Source organism: Micromys minutus, assembly GCF_963924665.1.
Source record: "Micromys minutus genome assembly, chromosome: 2".
In the NCBI taxonomy this organism is placed as follows: domain Eukaryota; kingdom Metazoa; phylum Chordata; class Mammalia; order Rodentia; family Muridae; genus Micromys; species Micromys minutus.
This window is the reverse complement of record NC_137971.1, coordinates 85582162-85597709: the sequence shown is the minus strand read 5'-3', so window position 1 is coordinate 85597709 and position 15548 is coordinate 85582162. Positions and strand designations below refer to the sequence as shown.

General features: G+C 42.6%; 1 protein-coding gene across 2 annotated transcripts in view; it reads right to left on the bottom strand.

Moving 5' to 3' along the window:
- Positions 1-1271: 1271 nt before the first annotated feature.
- Positions 1272-15548, bottom strand: part of RNF141 (ring finger protein 141) — a 30842-nt gene continuing 16565 nt past the window's right edge. For both annotated transcript variants that reach the window (XM_080911363.1, XM_080911364.1), the window contains 3 exons: positions 12431-12612; positions 8721-8828; positions 1272-4470 (listed from right to left, as the gene is read on the bottom strand). In XM_080911363.1, coding sequence (XP_080767489.1) covers positions 4320-4470; positions 8721-8828; positions 12431-12612 — 441 coding nt within the window. In that variant the 3' untranslated portion in view covers positions 1272-4319. The remainder of the gene's footprint in view (positions 4471-8720; positions 8829-12430; positions 12613-15548) is intronic.

Genomic DNA, 15548 nt, shown 5'->3' with positions numbered 1-15548 from the left:
GAAACTGAATGAAAACCTGTCATTATGAGGGATTATTTTTGAAAAGCCTCCATTTGTATACATTTGCCCAAACATAGCAAGTATTGTACAGTTTTTCATTGTATCAAATACTTTTTTAAGGACTACAAAATAAAGTCTATTAGGACTGTGACCCAATATTGTACGTTTCTTTCTTTACTTTTGAGATGGGGCACATGAAAAGCTGTGAGCAGTGGAGAACGCTGACAAGGAAAACCCGCCTCTGCCCGGCCCACAGCATCCATAAAGCTGCATCTGCAGTTCTTTGCCTCGGATGTTGTCTTAGTCTGTTCATCAGTGTGTGTTGGGTTTTACTTGTCCTGTAAGCTTCTCAGATACCTGTTTCTATAACCTTATATTTTATTAGATCCTTGTGCTCACTGACCTGTGTGTGTGTGTGTGTGTGTGTGTGTGTGTGTGTGTGTGTAAATCCCTCCTTTTGCCTGTTTTACAGTTGGAAGCAAAGGCAACTCTATATGGGCTCAGGTTTCCAGACAGTACTCTGACCGACTCCTAAGGGTGGACGGCTGCCTTATATCCTACTGAACTTGTACTGTTGAAAGTCAGCACCATCTCCCCACCTGGTGAATCCACACTTTGGTCTTGAATAAAAGTAGGTCTGAGAGCATGCCTGGCTGACTCTCTCAGTAGCAACTGTGTGCTGAGGGCTGGGCTCATGATATAATACTCATCTTTCTCTAGTTCTTAAACAAATGAGTGACTGGTTATGATGCACCGAATGCTGTGTCTGCACCATGATTGTCAGAATAACCAAGAAAAGGGCACAAGCCTCAGACATGCAGCCTCCAGCTCCTGTGCTCTCTCTCATCTTTACGGCGTACTCCGCAAAAACATTCGACGATGAAGAGCTAAGACTATATAGTGAGTGACTTGGCAAAGTGTATGTGAGGAACTCTTGTGCTTTTGATAGTAATGCACATTTCTCCACTGTACGTTGACAGGCACCAGCAAACCTGACTCAAAGATGCCTCCTCCTTCTGCGTCCCTCTTCCACACTAAGACCTTCTCTAATGACATCCTTTCACGTGGGAAGCACAGGGCTGACAGCACAGTGCTGACTCCTTTATTCTGTCTGATGGGTACCAGGACAGAAAAGCTGGTCAAAGTCACCGTGACTGCTTACACTGCCGTTGTGTTGCCCCTCATCAGTGTAGGCGACGAGCTGACAGGCAAAGAACGCTTCAGTGGAGAACTCTCTCCCCCAAAGCAAGGAAACTCCCAACACGTAGGAATGCAAGTTATTCAGACTATCTTTTAATGAATCCAACTTCCCAGTGTTAAAAAAAATCAGGGAACCAAAAGGTTTCCAAGCAGCCTTATTATCCAGTTGTATATTAATACAAGAAAATCACCTCAAAACAGCACGCAAACACCACAATCCCCAGAGCACAATATAAAACAGTCCTCTAATAAATATAAATATTTAGTATATAAGAATGTGAAATTACATAAGCAAAAGTCTTTTTAGTTAGCTAATGTTCACTTGCAAAGTTTACTTATTGCACATTGCATCCGTTTCTCCTAAGAATAAAACAGGCTTTGCTGTTCTCAGCCTTTACATTAGTCACAGTCGAACCCTGAAACCCAGTGTGTAGAGCATTTGAGTCAACCTGCTATTACTAAGTGAGCACAGCACTAACATACAATTTACAGCAATTCGCCAAAGCAGGAGGCAGTTCACACATCTCTGAAGGCACACAATTTCCTACCACGGTAAATGTATTAATGTAATTCTTATTTTAAAAAGACAAAGCTGTACAAAATAGAAAAAGTATGAGATAGATTTACAACTTTATGATTAGATACTACGGTGAACCCTACCTACTACTGACATTTCAAGAGTTACCACCCAGTTCAATGGAATGCATTGAGAACTTGCTTACTACTTGATAAGGCAGTTGGAGACACTGACCCTTCACAGTAGACCTGTTAGTATGTCAGAGTGCACGCCGTAAGTAAAGGGCAGTGGGCAATATCAAGTCATTGGACTCACTTTCTTTCAATTCTTTCAAAAGTGAAGGATTCTGGGGAACAGAAGTATTGGCTATTGCTGGAAATATCCCCAACCCCTAAAGCTATGTTATTCATTTCAGAAACACCTTAAAATTAAACAATTTGAACTAAACCCAGCAAGTCTAGATCCAAAAGAAAATTATAGGACTAGGAAATACCTCAGATGATCATTTTTCTCAAGGCTTAGACAGCGTGTTTCATGGAGCACTTGAGACTCAGCAGAGGAGCTTGAATCATCTGCAAGTATAAACTTTAAAATGTTTTAAAGATTTGCTTTTGTTAGTATGTCTCTCTGTGTGTAACATGCATGTGGGTGCCCTAAGTCAGAAGAAGGTGTTGGATCCCCCGGAGCTGGAGACACGGGTGGTTGTGAACCACTGATGTGGGTGCTGGGGACTGAACTCTGCTCCTCCTTGAGAATAGGAAGAGCTCTTAACCATGAGCTCTCTCTGGCCTGGCCCCCCCCCCCCATTTTTTTTTAAAGCAGTGCTTCAGTGTAGCCCAGACCATCCTTGAACTCACTATGTGGTGGATCGCCTGTCTCCTCCTCTCAAGTGTTGGGTTAGTAGGGTGCACCACCAGCACTATTTTTATGCAGTGCTGGGACGAAGCCTATGGTTTTATATACAGTAGGCAAGCGCTCTACCATCTAGGCTGCACTCTAGCCCTGGATTATTATTATTTTACAAAACAGAAGATTTTCACTCACAAATTCTAGTGACACTATATCACCAACACATTTTCATATACGGACTTATAAGTGATCACACTGTGTAAAGTTTATATAAAGAAATCGTATTAATAAAATGTAGCCTGTCTATAAAGGGGTAGCACATGTACATGTACTCAGTGTGAAGAGACTCAAAATTTACTTGGAAGAAAGTAAATACAATTTAAGTTTCTCAATAGGAACCTACAACAGAGTAAGACTTTCTCAACGTCGTGAAACCATGGCAGCTAAGGTGTGACAGACAAGAGCACTGTACTTCCCGTGTGCCCAGCAGGACTAGTTAGCCATTTGGTATGTCACTGTCCTGTCATTACAGTGAGTGGACGACCGATGACTTCAGTATTTGGGCGGCAGAGGCAAGTCAGATCTTTTTCTTTGAAAGGGATTTTATTTGAATGTTCATTAAAATCTGAATAAAAATTAATAAGAAGTAACTTCAATTGTGTAGGTCTGTACTTAGGAAAACAGAAACATTTGCAACTTGCCAAAAATCAGTGAGAAGATATTTATGGAAAGGGACTTATTTCATACACTAACCTTTTTATAGGCTGAAGTGTTAGCATCAACATTCTTCTTTCATAAGCCACTGCCGGGGTCGCTAAGGCTGCACAACTGTTACCATTCTCCCTCCAGACACTTGAATGGTGCAGAGAAATGGGAAGAAAGCTACCCAAGATCTGGATTTGGGGGTTTTACAACTGCATTTTTACCTGGAAGGTTTACATGATCTTCCTCTTCTTTTGATCTGAGAGATTTGAGACTGAAGCCTCAGAAAGGTGGCTTTACCTAAAATAAATGCACTCTAGCTCAGGATTGGATGACTCAACGTAACCTGGAAACATAAAACGTGTGTTTCTACAAAGAAAAAAATTCCTTCTGCAAACTCAAGCTACATGGGCATCAGGAAACATCCGGATACAATCCAGGTCCAGAGATGTATTTCTAAGCAGCCGTGAAGATCCTTCCAATACAGTCCACTTTGTTCCAAACAAAGTCCCGACCAGACAGTCCCAATCCGTGTGCTGCAGCAGGTCAACATAAAGAGCAGTTCCAGAACCCAAGGCAGAAAGTGACAGGAAATCAGGAAGCAAATAGGCTGCAGTTCCGTAGGATCCAGAATGGACACAAGGGGGCAGAGCACACACGCCTCAGGTTCCAGCTGAGACATTAGTTTCAGGCATTTATCTCAGAGGCTACAACTTTCAACACTCCAAAATTTAAACCATCTAAAAAGATGCCAGGACAGTCCCCCTCCCTGAAAAGTAGTGTCAAGTATTGCTGCCATCTGTAGCAAAGGGCTCAAGAGCAACATAGAGTAGGTGGGCTGAGAAAATATGGCTAAACAGTAGCAAACTGTAGCCCACCATACATGGAAGACGTGGGAGTTTATTTCAGAACAGGTTATATTATCAGAATAGCAAAAATAAGAGGGTGGGAAAACTGATATTTCTATGTGTCCCACAATGTTTCTCCCCTCCTCCTCTACGACAACAGTGTATTTGTAGTTCAAAAAAACAACAGAAAGTCTTCACCCAAGTCACGGCCTGTGGGGCTGGCCTGCCTCATCAGCCATGTTAAGAATATAGTTAGCCATGTCATCTTCGGTGGGTGCATCTGACACCACCCACGACTCATTTGCTCCAGTCATCTGTAGGCGACAAATGGGGCAGTTCCTGTGTCGATCACTCCTGTCAGGGAAGTCCAAGCAAAACACGTTTTTCTTTTCTTTCCTTTTTTTCTAAAAAGCAGGTTTGTTTGAAAAGTACATGGCTCCAAAATTGCAAACAACTTAAAAGTGCACCATGAAGAATTAACCTTTAATCTCTTTCCCAGCATCGGTGAGTTGCCTATGCACTTCACCAGGGATGACCGAAAATGTCACTGTGTGGGAAATGAGCACGCGTGTATGTTCTCACTGACCTTGTATCTGAATCTTATAAAACATTACTGTGTACCAGTGTGTGCAATCTTTCTTTCTTTTCTCCTCTGAGTGGCCTTGGTGGCTTGCTATCCTTCTTAGGCAGCCCGCTCAGGGCTGGGGCTGCAGCTCCCACACACCTGACTTGAGTTTACTCTGTTGGAGCCATACTCTACGGATGTGCTGCAGAGACCCTAACTCATCTCCAGGAGAAAGATGCCTACGTCTCTCATCTTGTTTGCTACCACCAGCCAAAATCTTCAGTTCTTATTTCTGCACCCAAGTAAGTTTTCCTTAATAAGAATTCCTGTGTGTCCTAAGAGGAAGCCCCCTCTTACCAATAGGTGAGTTAGTCAAGGTGTAAAATGTGTAAAGTTTAAATGTTTATTTTTAATTTAAGTGGACACCACTGTGCCTTGGGACTCATGTTTGGCCAGTGGTAGGCACACTTAGCAGGAAGGGTATTACCAAGTATTATTCTGAGTAATTAAGGTCATTATTTTTAAAGATAGGGTCTCTATGTTGCTCTGGCACAGAACTTTCTATATAGACCAAGCTGGCTTTGAACTCACAGAGCTCTGTCTGCCTCTGCCTTTTCAAGTGCTGGGATTAAAGGTGTGCACCACCACATGCAGCAAAATAATTTTGACAAATTAATTACAATCGAAAGTCTGATAAAATGTCCTTTGGTTTAAAACCAAGAAGACTTAAGGAAGTTGTATAGGGATGGAACATTTGAGATTTAAGACTAAAGGTGACACCCAGATGCAGAGTAATTTTCTGACACAGAAAACATGTATGATTATTAAGATTATGTTTTGCAAAGGGATTTCGATCATCAAATACTATTTCAGAAACGTAAACATCAATGAAATCTAGAGACAAAACACAACCAGTTTATCAATTGTGCTTTGACTTTTGTACAAAAACTGAGAAATTTATTCCAAAAACTAGATGTGAAATTTAGAGTTGGCATACATTAATAGGTTGGTTTTGGCCTCCCCAGAGATGGTTTACAAGATGGGCTTTTTCTATACATAAAACATCACAATTTAAAAGCAGTCATTCTACTTCTGGCCCGCAGGAACCAGGTTTATCTTCATACTAAAAGCAACTAGCACACTGGACACAGTGCCCAGAAGAATGGCATCAGGTGGGGTTTGATATCAAGCACTGGACATCAGACAAGGGTGTGACTCAAGGAGAAGCAAAGGGAGCCTATGGTTGCAAGTCAGCTGCCCCGTGAGTTTCCAGGACTCAGGAAAAAGAAGTAGGGGACCTTGGAGGGCCTGGCTGGCTGCTGAGTTCACAGGGAAGAACACTGCACAGTAGAGAGCCATACAGAGAGAAGCGCCAAGAGACAGAGGCCCCTTCCCTAACCACTAGAGCCAGTCAGTGTGAGTAAACGCCAAGAGGCTGGAGCTCTGAGAGATGTATGCAAAGGCCACAGAGAGCATCAGGTGGTGCTTCTAACTCTAGGAGATGAACCACAACCCTTTGAAGGAGTTGGTCTCATCAGTGGGACATGAGTCACAGGACACTAAACTTTGCTCTGGCCTCCTAACAAACTGTAAAAGGACCCCAAAGGGTCAAAACTCCTTCTAAGTAAGCAAAGTATATTTCAAAACAAACTTGATTTTTACAGTATTAAAAATATTTACTACCTAGATAGGTAAAATTCACAGCTGGAAGGCAGATAAGCAGAAAAACATTGTATGATACGATGAAGAAGATGATGGAAGCAATGCAGAACTGACAAGACAGCAGCAGACAAATGAAGAGCTGTGAGTACAGTCAAGGCAGTCACTGACCACACAAATGAAGGCTAAACATGGGGGGAACAGACACCCAGACACTGCTGAGACAGAGGACAAGTTCAGGGTCTAACGCATGGTATCAGAGGCCAAAGGAAGGGAGCAGAGAAAAGCAGACAGACAAGAACTGAGAAAACACTGGCTGAACAATTTCCAATGTTAACAGTACGATCACCTACTATATCAACAAACTTCAAGCACAAGAAACCGGAGTGCATGGGGGGTGGTGACAGGCATGTTCTACTCAAACAGTCTAAAAGCAGTGGAAAGAAAGACCTTACAATAACCACAAGAGACAAGAAAGTCCCTTGTCTCAGAGAAGGATATGGAGGCAGCTGCTCCTACAACACAAAACGAGATGAAATGGAGCCCAACACTGAAGCCTGGAAGAAAAACACACTTGGCCTAGAAATTTGTAACAGAAAATGTATCTTTGGAAAACAATGTTCTGATATTCAATAGAATCCACCGAAGGCTACCAAAAAGTAGGTGGGTTCCATAGGACCTCAGAATACAAGAGACACATAACTGGCAACACACAAAACTACTTAGAAAAGCACAACACTGTAAAATATCCAAAACCACCTCTGCCTGAGGTCTGCAACACTGAACACTATAAAACTGCCTGCAGAAATCAGAGGCTTGACTAAACATTAGAAACTGTCACAAATGGAGTCAGCACAGTATCAATGTCTCTGCAGGATCCTTTGTGGAGCCTGACACACTGACTCTAAACTCCCTATTAAAACATACGGACCGTGCACTCAAGTCTGGACAGGGAGACCTGTAAGGCAGTAGGAACCAGGACAATGTGAGACTAAAGTGAAACAGACTTAGTTCGGTGGATGGAAGAGTCCAGAACAGACTTGTATTTGAACAAATTATTTACAAAAAGGTTCAAAGGTTAGTGAAGATGGTCTTTCAGCAAATTTAATAAAACTGGAGTATAGGCTTAAATGTGAAACCCCAAACTTATAGAAGATTAATAACTTCTGAACTCTTGGAGCAGGAAAAGATTTCACAGAAAGGGTCACTGTCACAAACTGAAATTTAGCCTCACTGAAACAAAAACTTCTTCAGAGACATTCTCAAGAGAAAGACAAGCCACAGAAGGAGGGAAAACATGCACAGTCATATGATAAAAACTCCCAATAAGGAAACGGGCAAAGACTGGAGTAAACCATCATTTAAGGTGCACAGATGGTAACTTGGCACAGACACTGCCCCATGCCTGAAAACAATGCTGGCTGCACAGGCAAAGGGTGTGGAACTCCTATGTGGTACTGGAGAGGACACAGAAAAAGATGACAAAAAGCCAAGCATGGTGGCACACATCTATAATCTAAATCTGGGAGGCTGAGGCAGGAGGCTTGCCACAAGATCTAGTTGAGATCCTGTCTTGTCTCAAGAAACAAAACAAACAACCTTTTTAAAATTTATGACTTTTTTGGGGAGTGAGCTGGCAATTTCTTGAGAAACACCTGCACTATGACCTGGCCACCTGAGGTAGCCACCAAGAAAAAGTCAAAATAGAAGTCCATAAAGCAGATAGAGAAGCCTTACCTGCCAATTATCTGCACTTTCAACTAGGTTAAATCTCCAGCTGATTACACTGACTGGAAGCTGACGACCGAGACTACTCTGTGGTGCTACTTTAAAAAGTCTGGCAAATCTAAATTACTGTTAGCAAATGAAAACAGTTAACAGCTGCCTAAGAGCCAGGCTTCAGGCAATTCTGGGAGCGATGGGTTTGCTCTTCAGGATTTGACAGCTCTCACAAGTGTGCACATAAATTAAAGCATTTATATTTAGATACATGTAGCTTACTGCAAGTCATTATAAATTCTCCTAAATGTTCCATTATCTTTTAAGAAAATGACTTTAATTAGCTGACCTATTGTCCCTCCAGATCCCACAGTTGAGGATTTGGTCCTTACACACACACATAGATAATTATGGGGTGGGAGTGGGGCACAAAAAAGAAAACTGAGTCTAGATCCAAATCAGGCATCAAAACTCTTTAAGTAAATGTGTCAAAGCCATGTTGTGTCCCCACACTTCATAAAAACACAGAACTAGGGGGCAGGATCCCACAGAGGACAACTCTGAGGATTAGAGGGCAGAGAGCTCATGATTAGCACTGAACAATTGTTGTTTATTCAGTCCCAGCTGACCTCTGCCATCCCCAAGGGCTGTGATAACTTACCATTTATCAATACACTTCTGACAGAAGCTGTGAGCACAGGGCAGGATGAGGTCAGCTCGGCCGTCCATGCAGATACAGCACTCCTCCTCATCAGTCAGCTGCTTCACCCTGAGTGTGACAACTGAGCTGGACAATGACAGTTTCTGGACAATGAGTCTCTGTGCATGTGCTTCCTACTTTGTCTCACTGCCTTAAAAAGCACCAGTAAACAGCATAAATCACAGCATGACTTTTGTATACAGAGTGAAGGTCAGACCAAAATGAACATCTTTGGGCATAGCAAATACATTAGGGAAGAAACACACTAAGGTTAAGTTTCTCAAGACTATAAAAGACAAATCCTGTGCAGGTTAGAGAAAATTAAATCTGAACAAAAACTACGTATTTAAGTTTCTCTGAAATAACTCAGCTCATCTTAGGAATACTGAATTTACATACAGGAGATCAACCAGTATATAATTTATTTGCCTCTGTAAATTATACACAGATGCTCATCATCAGGGCTACATTGGCACTGTCAGTGTCGGAGGAGAGAAGTGGCCGGAGCACAGCTCTACAGCTCTGACTCGGGGCTCCAGGGTCCAGGAGAGAACCTTCTACTCCATGCTGCCAGCACCACAGGAGCTGTGCTCCTCTGCACACGGAGCTTAGTCAATTCCAACCCCAGTAGCTCAGCTTAAAATATCCATTTCCTTCTGCTCTCCAAACCAACTTCTAACTTAATTTAATGATTTATAAACTGCATACAGCTGTGCCACAGTTAGTCACCCCATAGGTTAGTTTTTTGACTTTGTGTCCAAAAGTGATTTTCAATGTTTTATTCTCTGTGCTTTCCTGTTGTTTTAAACTGAGTGTTTCAAAGTATAGCCCCACTCACTTCAAAGTATAGACACTCGGGGTAGGAGCTGTGTCTGATGTAGTTTCCATTCCTTGCTGTATTCACAGCACTGCATGAAAGTAACACTGGGAATTTGTTGATCTGAACATAATATAGATAAATGTCAAATGGCACCTATAGTATGTGCCAAGGAAAGTAAGTAGTTTTGGAAATGTGAGAGAAAAAAATCACAGGGCTCTGACAGAGAACTAGGAGCATAAAGTAAGTCCTGGAAGCATAAAAGAAAACATGAGATGTGTGTGTGTGTGTGTGTGTTGCTCAGGAGTTACACTGAGAGGAAGACAATCTATTCTTTACATTGAACTTGCTCTAACAGGTGAACTGGAAGCAGCATGAGCTCCTGCTGGTACAAGACTTGAGGAAAGTTAACAGAGTGGAGAGCAAGGGGCAGTCTACAGAGAGGGAACCCAGACAGGCCCATCTCAGTGCTCTTGAGAGACAGCTGGGGCTGGTTTAAGCAGCATTACAGCAGACATACCGTTGGGGCGTGGTAACAGATTAATGTTAGCTTCAGTCATGGAGAAAAGCATGCCCAAGAATTGAAATGGTGAAAACCTATATGTACAGGGATCTGATATGTGTACTCACACATACATCTGTGTATATACATATACACAACACATCAGTCACATATGAATAGACATATCAACATTTATATACATATCTGACATTTTAATGCCTTTTCAGATCCACTGACTTAGCATTTCTGCTTATGGGCTTCAAATCTTCACCTGAAGGTGTCAGCAACAGAGAATACAAGAGACTCCCTAAGAGTGACAGGGTGTTCTGACAGGAAAGTCTCAGAGTTAGGAGCAGACGGCTCTAAATGACAGCCTTGTAGCCTGAGGAGGAAGCTACTCCATGTCCTCACTGTCTGCTACTTTTCCAGTAGCGCAGTGACAGGACATCCTCTAGGGTACAGAGAAGCACATGAACAAAGGCTGGATCACTCTGAAGACCAAGGCTCACTGGGAATTTGAGAGTGGGTGGAAAAGATCAGACTTGTTTGGTGGAATTCCAGAGGGCACGGCCTCTGTACTCAAGGGCACTCTAATGATTTACTATTAATGCTGATGGTACCTCCACCCAGACCGTTCCGTGCTGGACACCTTTTGTGTGTTCCATCTATGAACTCGCTTAACTGCCCCAACAGAACTCCGAGGCACATGCTGCTGCTCTCTCCTCTTAGAAAGGTGAGGAAAGATGAAAGAAGAGTGAAGGTTCGAGCACCGGCAATTGTTCTGGGGTCGTTGCTGTGCTGCCTCCAGAGGGCCAGACTACTCTGAGGCAGAAGGGAAAAGGAAAACTTTCACATTAGCTAAAGCTATCTGGGTGTGAAGACTGCTTCTCTGAGGCAGTGTCTCACAGAGCTGAGGGGCTAGTAGTAATGGGACTTCTAAGTCCAAGCTGGTTTCCATTTGGTGAACGATGGCTCAGGCTTGATAGTGCAGACAGAGCAGCTCCTGAGATCCGTAGCATCAGAGCACCTATTCTTCTAAACCTGCTTCCTCACCTGATCAACTGTATTCCTGTGGAGTTACTGTTAGGATGTAATGAACTGCAAGTACTCCACAAACACTAGCCAACAACAGAACTATGCACCCAACATGAAGCAAAACTGTACAAGGTCCCCAGACTTTCCTACTTACAAAGTCCTTTTCTATGACCTGGGTACCAGGGCACCACTGGAGGCTCACAACACATGAAGCCACATGCTGGCTGACCCAACCAGCTGCACTGCTTTTCCTAGTCTTTAAGAGTCACACTCTCACCACCTTCCTGAAGATGACCACAACATAGACTTTTTACTTGCTGTGGTGTGGCTACAGAGGCAAGAAAAAAAAAAAAAAAAAACACTCTTGGCTTTCAAAACACTTAGAAAAAGATCACCACTCTGAAGTCAGACAAACAAAGACAGAATCAGACCTGTGACCCTGAAATACGGACTCTGCACAATAAAGACAGGCCTAAACACTGCTACAGCACTGTGACACTCACACAGCAGGCTGGGAGCACGGCCCACTAGTAATCCAACAGGGAAGTCAAATACAAGTCAACTGCAACAGCACAGGACGGATGTGGAAACCTGTTGATTACTAGTGAAGCGAAAATGCAATTGTAACTGAAGCAATAGAGAAACTCCTGTCAGACACACTCCTAACCCTAGGAGGACAGATTCCGCATCACACCATCCAATGTCACAGTCAGACAGAATGGTAAATGCCTGGAACCACAGAGGCCTTTTTCCAATGAGGTATTTACAAATTGTGTCACATCAGCCAGCAACAGGTGGGAGCTTTCACACACCAAAAGCATGGGAGGAGAGCTTAGAAAGAACAGGAGAACATGAGGCCCAGGTGAACAAGCCCCATCATGGCAAACCTCAGCTGACGTCACTCCCCTTTACGCAGCGTCCATGTGCACCACTGCTTTTCTTCCCTGAGTAGACACCGAGGCCTGAAGACAACACTTAAAAACTTAACTTCCAATCAAATAACTTCTGAAATGATTCTGCCAGATTCTTACACCTAGTTTTATAAAGGGCTCTGACGGTTTAAAAATCTGTTAAAGGGAAGGCATCAGTATCTCCTGCCTAATGTAAGAGACAGAGAGTGGATTCCTGGACAGTGGGCTGACAAACATTCCCTGCTGTAAGCCGCCTTAATCTGGCACTGAAATGAATGGAAGGACAGACTAACCTAAAACTGCCTACGATTGGCCGAGGCAGCCGAACTGATGGTGTCACAGAGCTCTAGGGAGCACGTACTGTGATCTTAGCACTTGCCTATTCCCTGAACTGTGGCTCACACACCTGCCCATCCACAGACTAGCCTGACAAGATGTTTCAGAGGACGGGTTCCCATCAGGCTCTTCAGAGGTGGAGCTCTGGGCCAATACTCCAGCAGCTTGACTTGTGATGTCCTTATAAAGCTGAATAAACTGGTATAAATTCATGATCCGCGATGCTTCCACAATGCCACTGCTTTTGTTAATCTAGAAACACAAAGGGAGAGGGGAACAGAGACACACAGCGGTGAGTCAAATATCCTGGGAAACTGAACATTACAGCGAGCAATATACCTAGGAAAATAACAGTCTAAATAAAAGAACATACACGTTTTCTTTAGTTGTGCGGTTCATCAGAGAATTTACTAAATTTTCCCATCTGACATCCAAAATAACCTTGCAAGTCTGATCACGTACAGGCCTGTCTGGAGTTGATAACATCAGGTGACTTTCCCGGAGTTGAGACATTAACTTTAGAGATTATTATTGAAAATTTTCACTTTGATGTTTTAATTAATTCTTTTTTGAGACATGAGCAATGTTACCCAGGCTGGCCTAGAACTGGATATCCTTCCTCAGCCTCCTGAGTTAGCATTACAGGCATGTACTATTATTGCAAGCTAATAATTTTTTTATTTTTTTTTATTCACTTTACATCCGGATCACAGACCCCCTCCTTCCTCTCTTCCAAATCCCTTTCCCCATTTCCCCCTCCCCCTGAGTACTACCCTACCCTGGGGCATCTCATCCCAGTAGGACTAGGTACATCTTCTCTCACTGAGGCCTAACCAGGCAGTCCAGGTAGGGGAATGGCAGGAACAGAGACCAAGACAGCCCGGCTCCATAGCACACATTTGCTACAAATGTGGCAGATCTAGCTAGTCTAGATCCCGCTCCTGCATTACAAGCTAACAATTTTTTGATGAAGGATTTATTTATGCTATGCTGTGACTTCCTCCTCCTCTTCCTTTGTGTGTGCATGGGTGTGTAAAGGCTCAGGACACTGTAATGTCTGTCTGAAGTTCTCTTACTTGGCCTGGAACTTGCTGATTCTGTCAGGTTCATAGACCAGTACGCCTCAGAGATCTATCTACTTTCTCTGCCTCCTCAGTCTTGCAATGCTTGGCTTTCCTTTTTTCAACATGGGGATCAAACGTAATATACTCTACAAACTTCAGCCCCTTTCTTGTATATATTCATGCTCTATTTTGCTCTTTTAAGCTACAGTCAAAATGCTACATTAAACTACAAAAGGTAACTGAATTTTGTGATTTCACAAATGAAGTGGAACCAGTGGCCTGGAGATCTTCCATAGGTTGTATCTCTGAGCACTTTCAGAAGACTTCAGAAAATCAGAGTGGGACACACATTATGTGAAAAAGCTAAGCCGGTAGAACGAGGTTATGATACTCTTAAAGAGCCTGAGATAATCACACTGATTACAGGTAGGAAGGAATTCTCAGCAGATCAGGTGGGAGAGAGGTCTATATGAAGCTAAGAACGGTGGTACATTCCTGTAATCCCAGCATACAGGAGGCTGAGGCAGGAGGACTGCTTCAAGTTTAAGGTCAGCCTATAATTCAGAATGAGTTGCAGGCCAGTCTGGGTTATGTAATGAGACTCTGTTTCAAAATCAAATGAATACACAAAAAGTAATAAGAAAATCCAACTTCTGAATACAGAAGTTGAGAAATTGGGCTGGAGATAGTTCAGAGGTTAAGAGCACTGGCTGCTCTTCCAGAGATCCTGAGTTCAATTCCCAGAAACCAAATGGTGGCTCACAGCCATCTGTAATGAGATATGATGCCCTCTTGTGGTGTGTCTGAAGACAGTGTACTCATACATTAAATAAATAAATAAATCTTTAAAAAAAAACAAAGAGGGCTGGAGAGATGGCTCAGTGGTTAGGAGCACTGACTGCTCTTCCAGAGGTCCTGAGTTCAAATCCCAGCAACTACATGGTGGTTTACAACCATTTATAATGAGATCTAATGCCCTCTTCTGGTGTGTCTGAAGACAGCTACTGTGTACTTATATATAATAAATAAATCTTAAAATAAAAAGAAAAGAGAAATTGAGAAATCTTATGCGTGCATCAAAACCAAAGAAAGTACAAGGTTAGAAACGATGTAGAGAGATGGATTGGTTGAGTGTGGTGGTATAGACTCAAATAAGCCCAGGACCCAGGAGGCAGCATGTCATAGTCAGACTGTCTCAAAGAGACAAAGAACAGAGAAAGTTTTAAGACTGAAATATGCTCATGGAAATGAAAATGTGAGAAGACAGCAGTATCATTTTGCAACAATGTTTAGATGAAAAATGGTAAGTTGTAACTAATTATTTATTAATTTTTTACTATCTGAGAATGTAGAAAAAATTGAGACTCAAGAATGGGCCAGATTGGAATCATAGCTAATAATCAAACGCCTGATTAAATTTTTGCAAGCTAGCACCTAGTGGAGATTTAAGCATACAAGGTTTTGGTAATAAAAAAAACTATACACAGAGTAGAGGGCTGCAGTGAGTTGATTTCTTTAAAAACACATAAAGTCTAAGCATGAGTTTTCACTTTAATCCCAGGTGTGGGGATGTGGGGCTGCTTCCGACTGACTGCAACAACTGACCATGATTTGCCTCCTGCTCTAGCAGAGGCATGGTTTTGCCCGCTGCAGACAGTTTCTGCAATGATGCGATGTTTGGAATTCTGAGAACTTTTCAGAGGGCACACAGATGCTAGAGCGGGGTGAGTTTTTGGTTGTGTAGGGAGGTTGGCTGCAGTTTTTTAGTAGCTGTGGTCAAAGAAGAAACAAAAGGAAAAAATTAGATTCAGGGATTTTCCTAATTTCTCTCTCTTCTTCTATCCTACTTTCTTTTGTATCTAGTGTAAGGGGGTGAAACTGGAATGTGGGGAGAGCAATAAAGGGTGGGAAAAAGAAGAGCGCACAAAGTAGCAAAGACCAGGTACAAAGAACAAATAAAACATGACAGGAAATTTACAGAAGCTTTTGGAATAAGCCTTCAGAGCTGAGGAAAGTGAGCCAGTGCTCTATTGAAACTGCATAATACAGTAAAGTATGGTGTCGTTTATATAAGGATCTTATTAGTGAAATGGGTCATAAAATAACTGTTCTAATAACAGAATT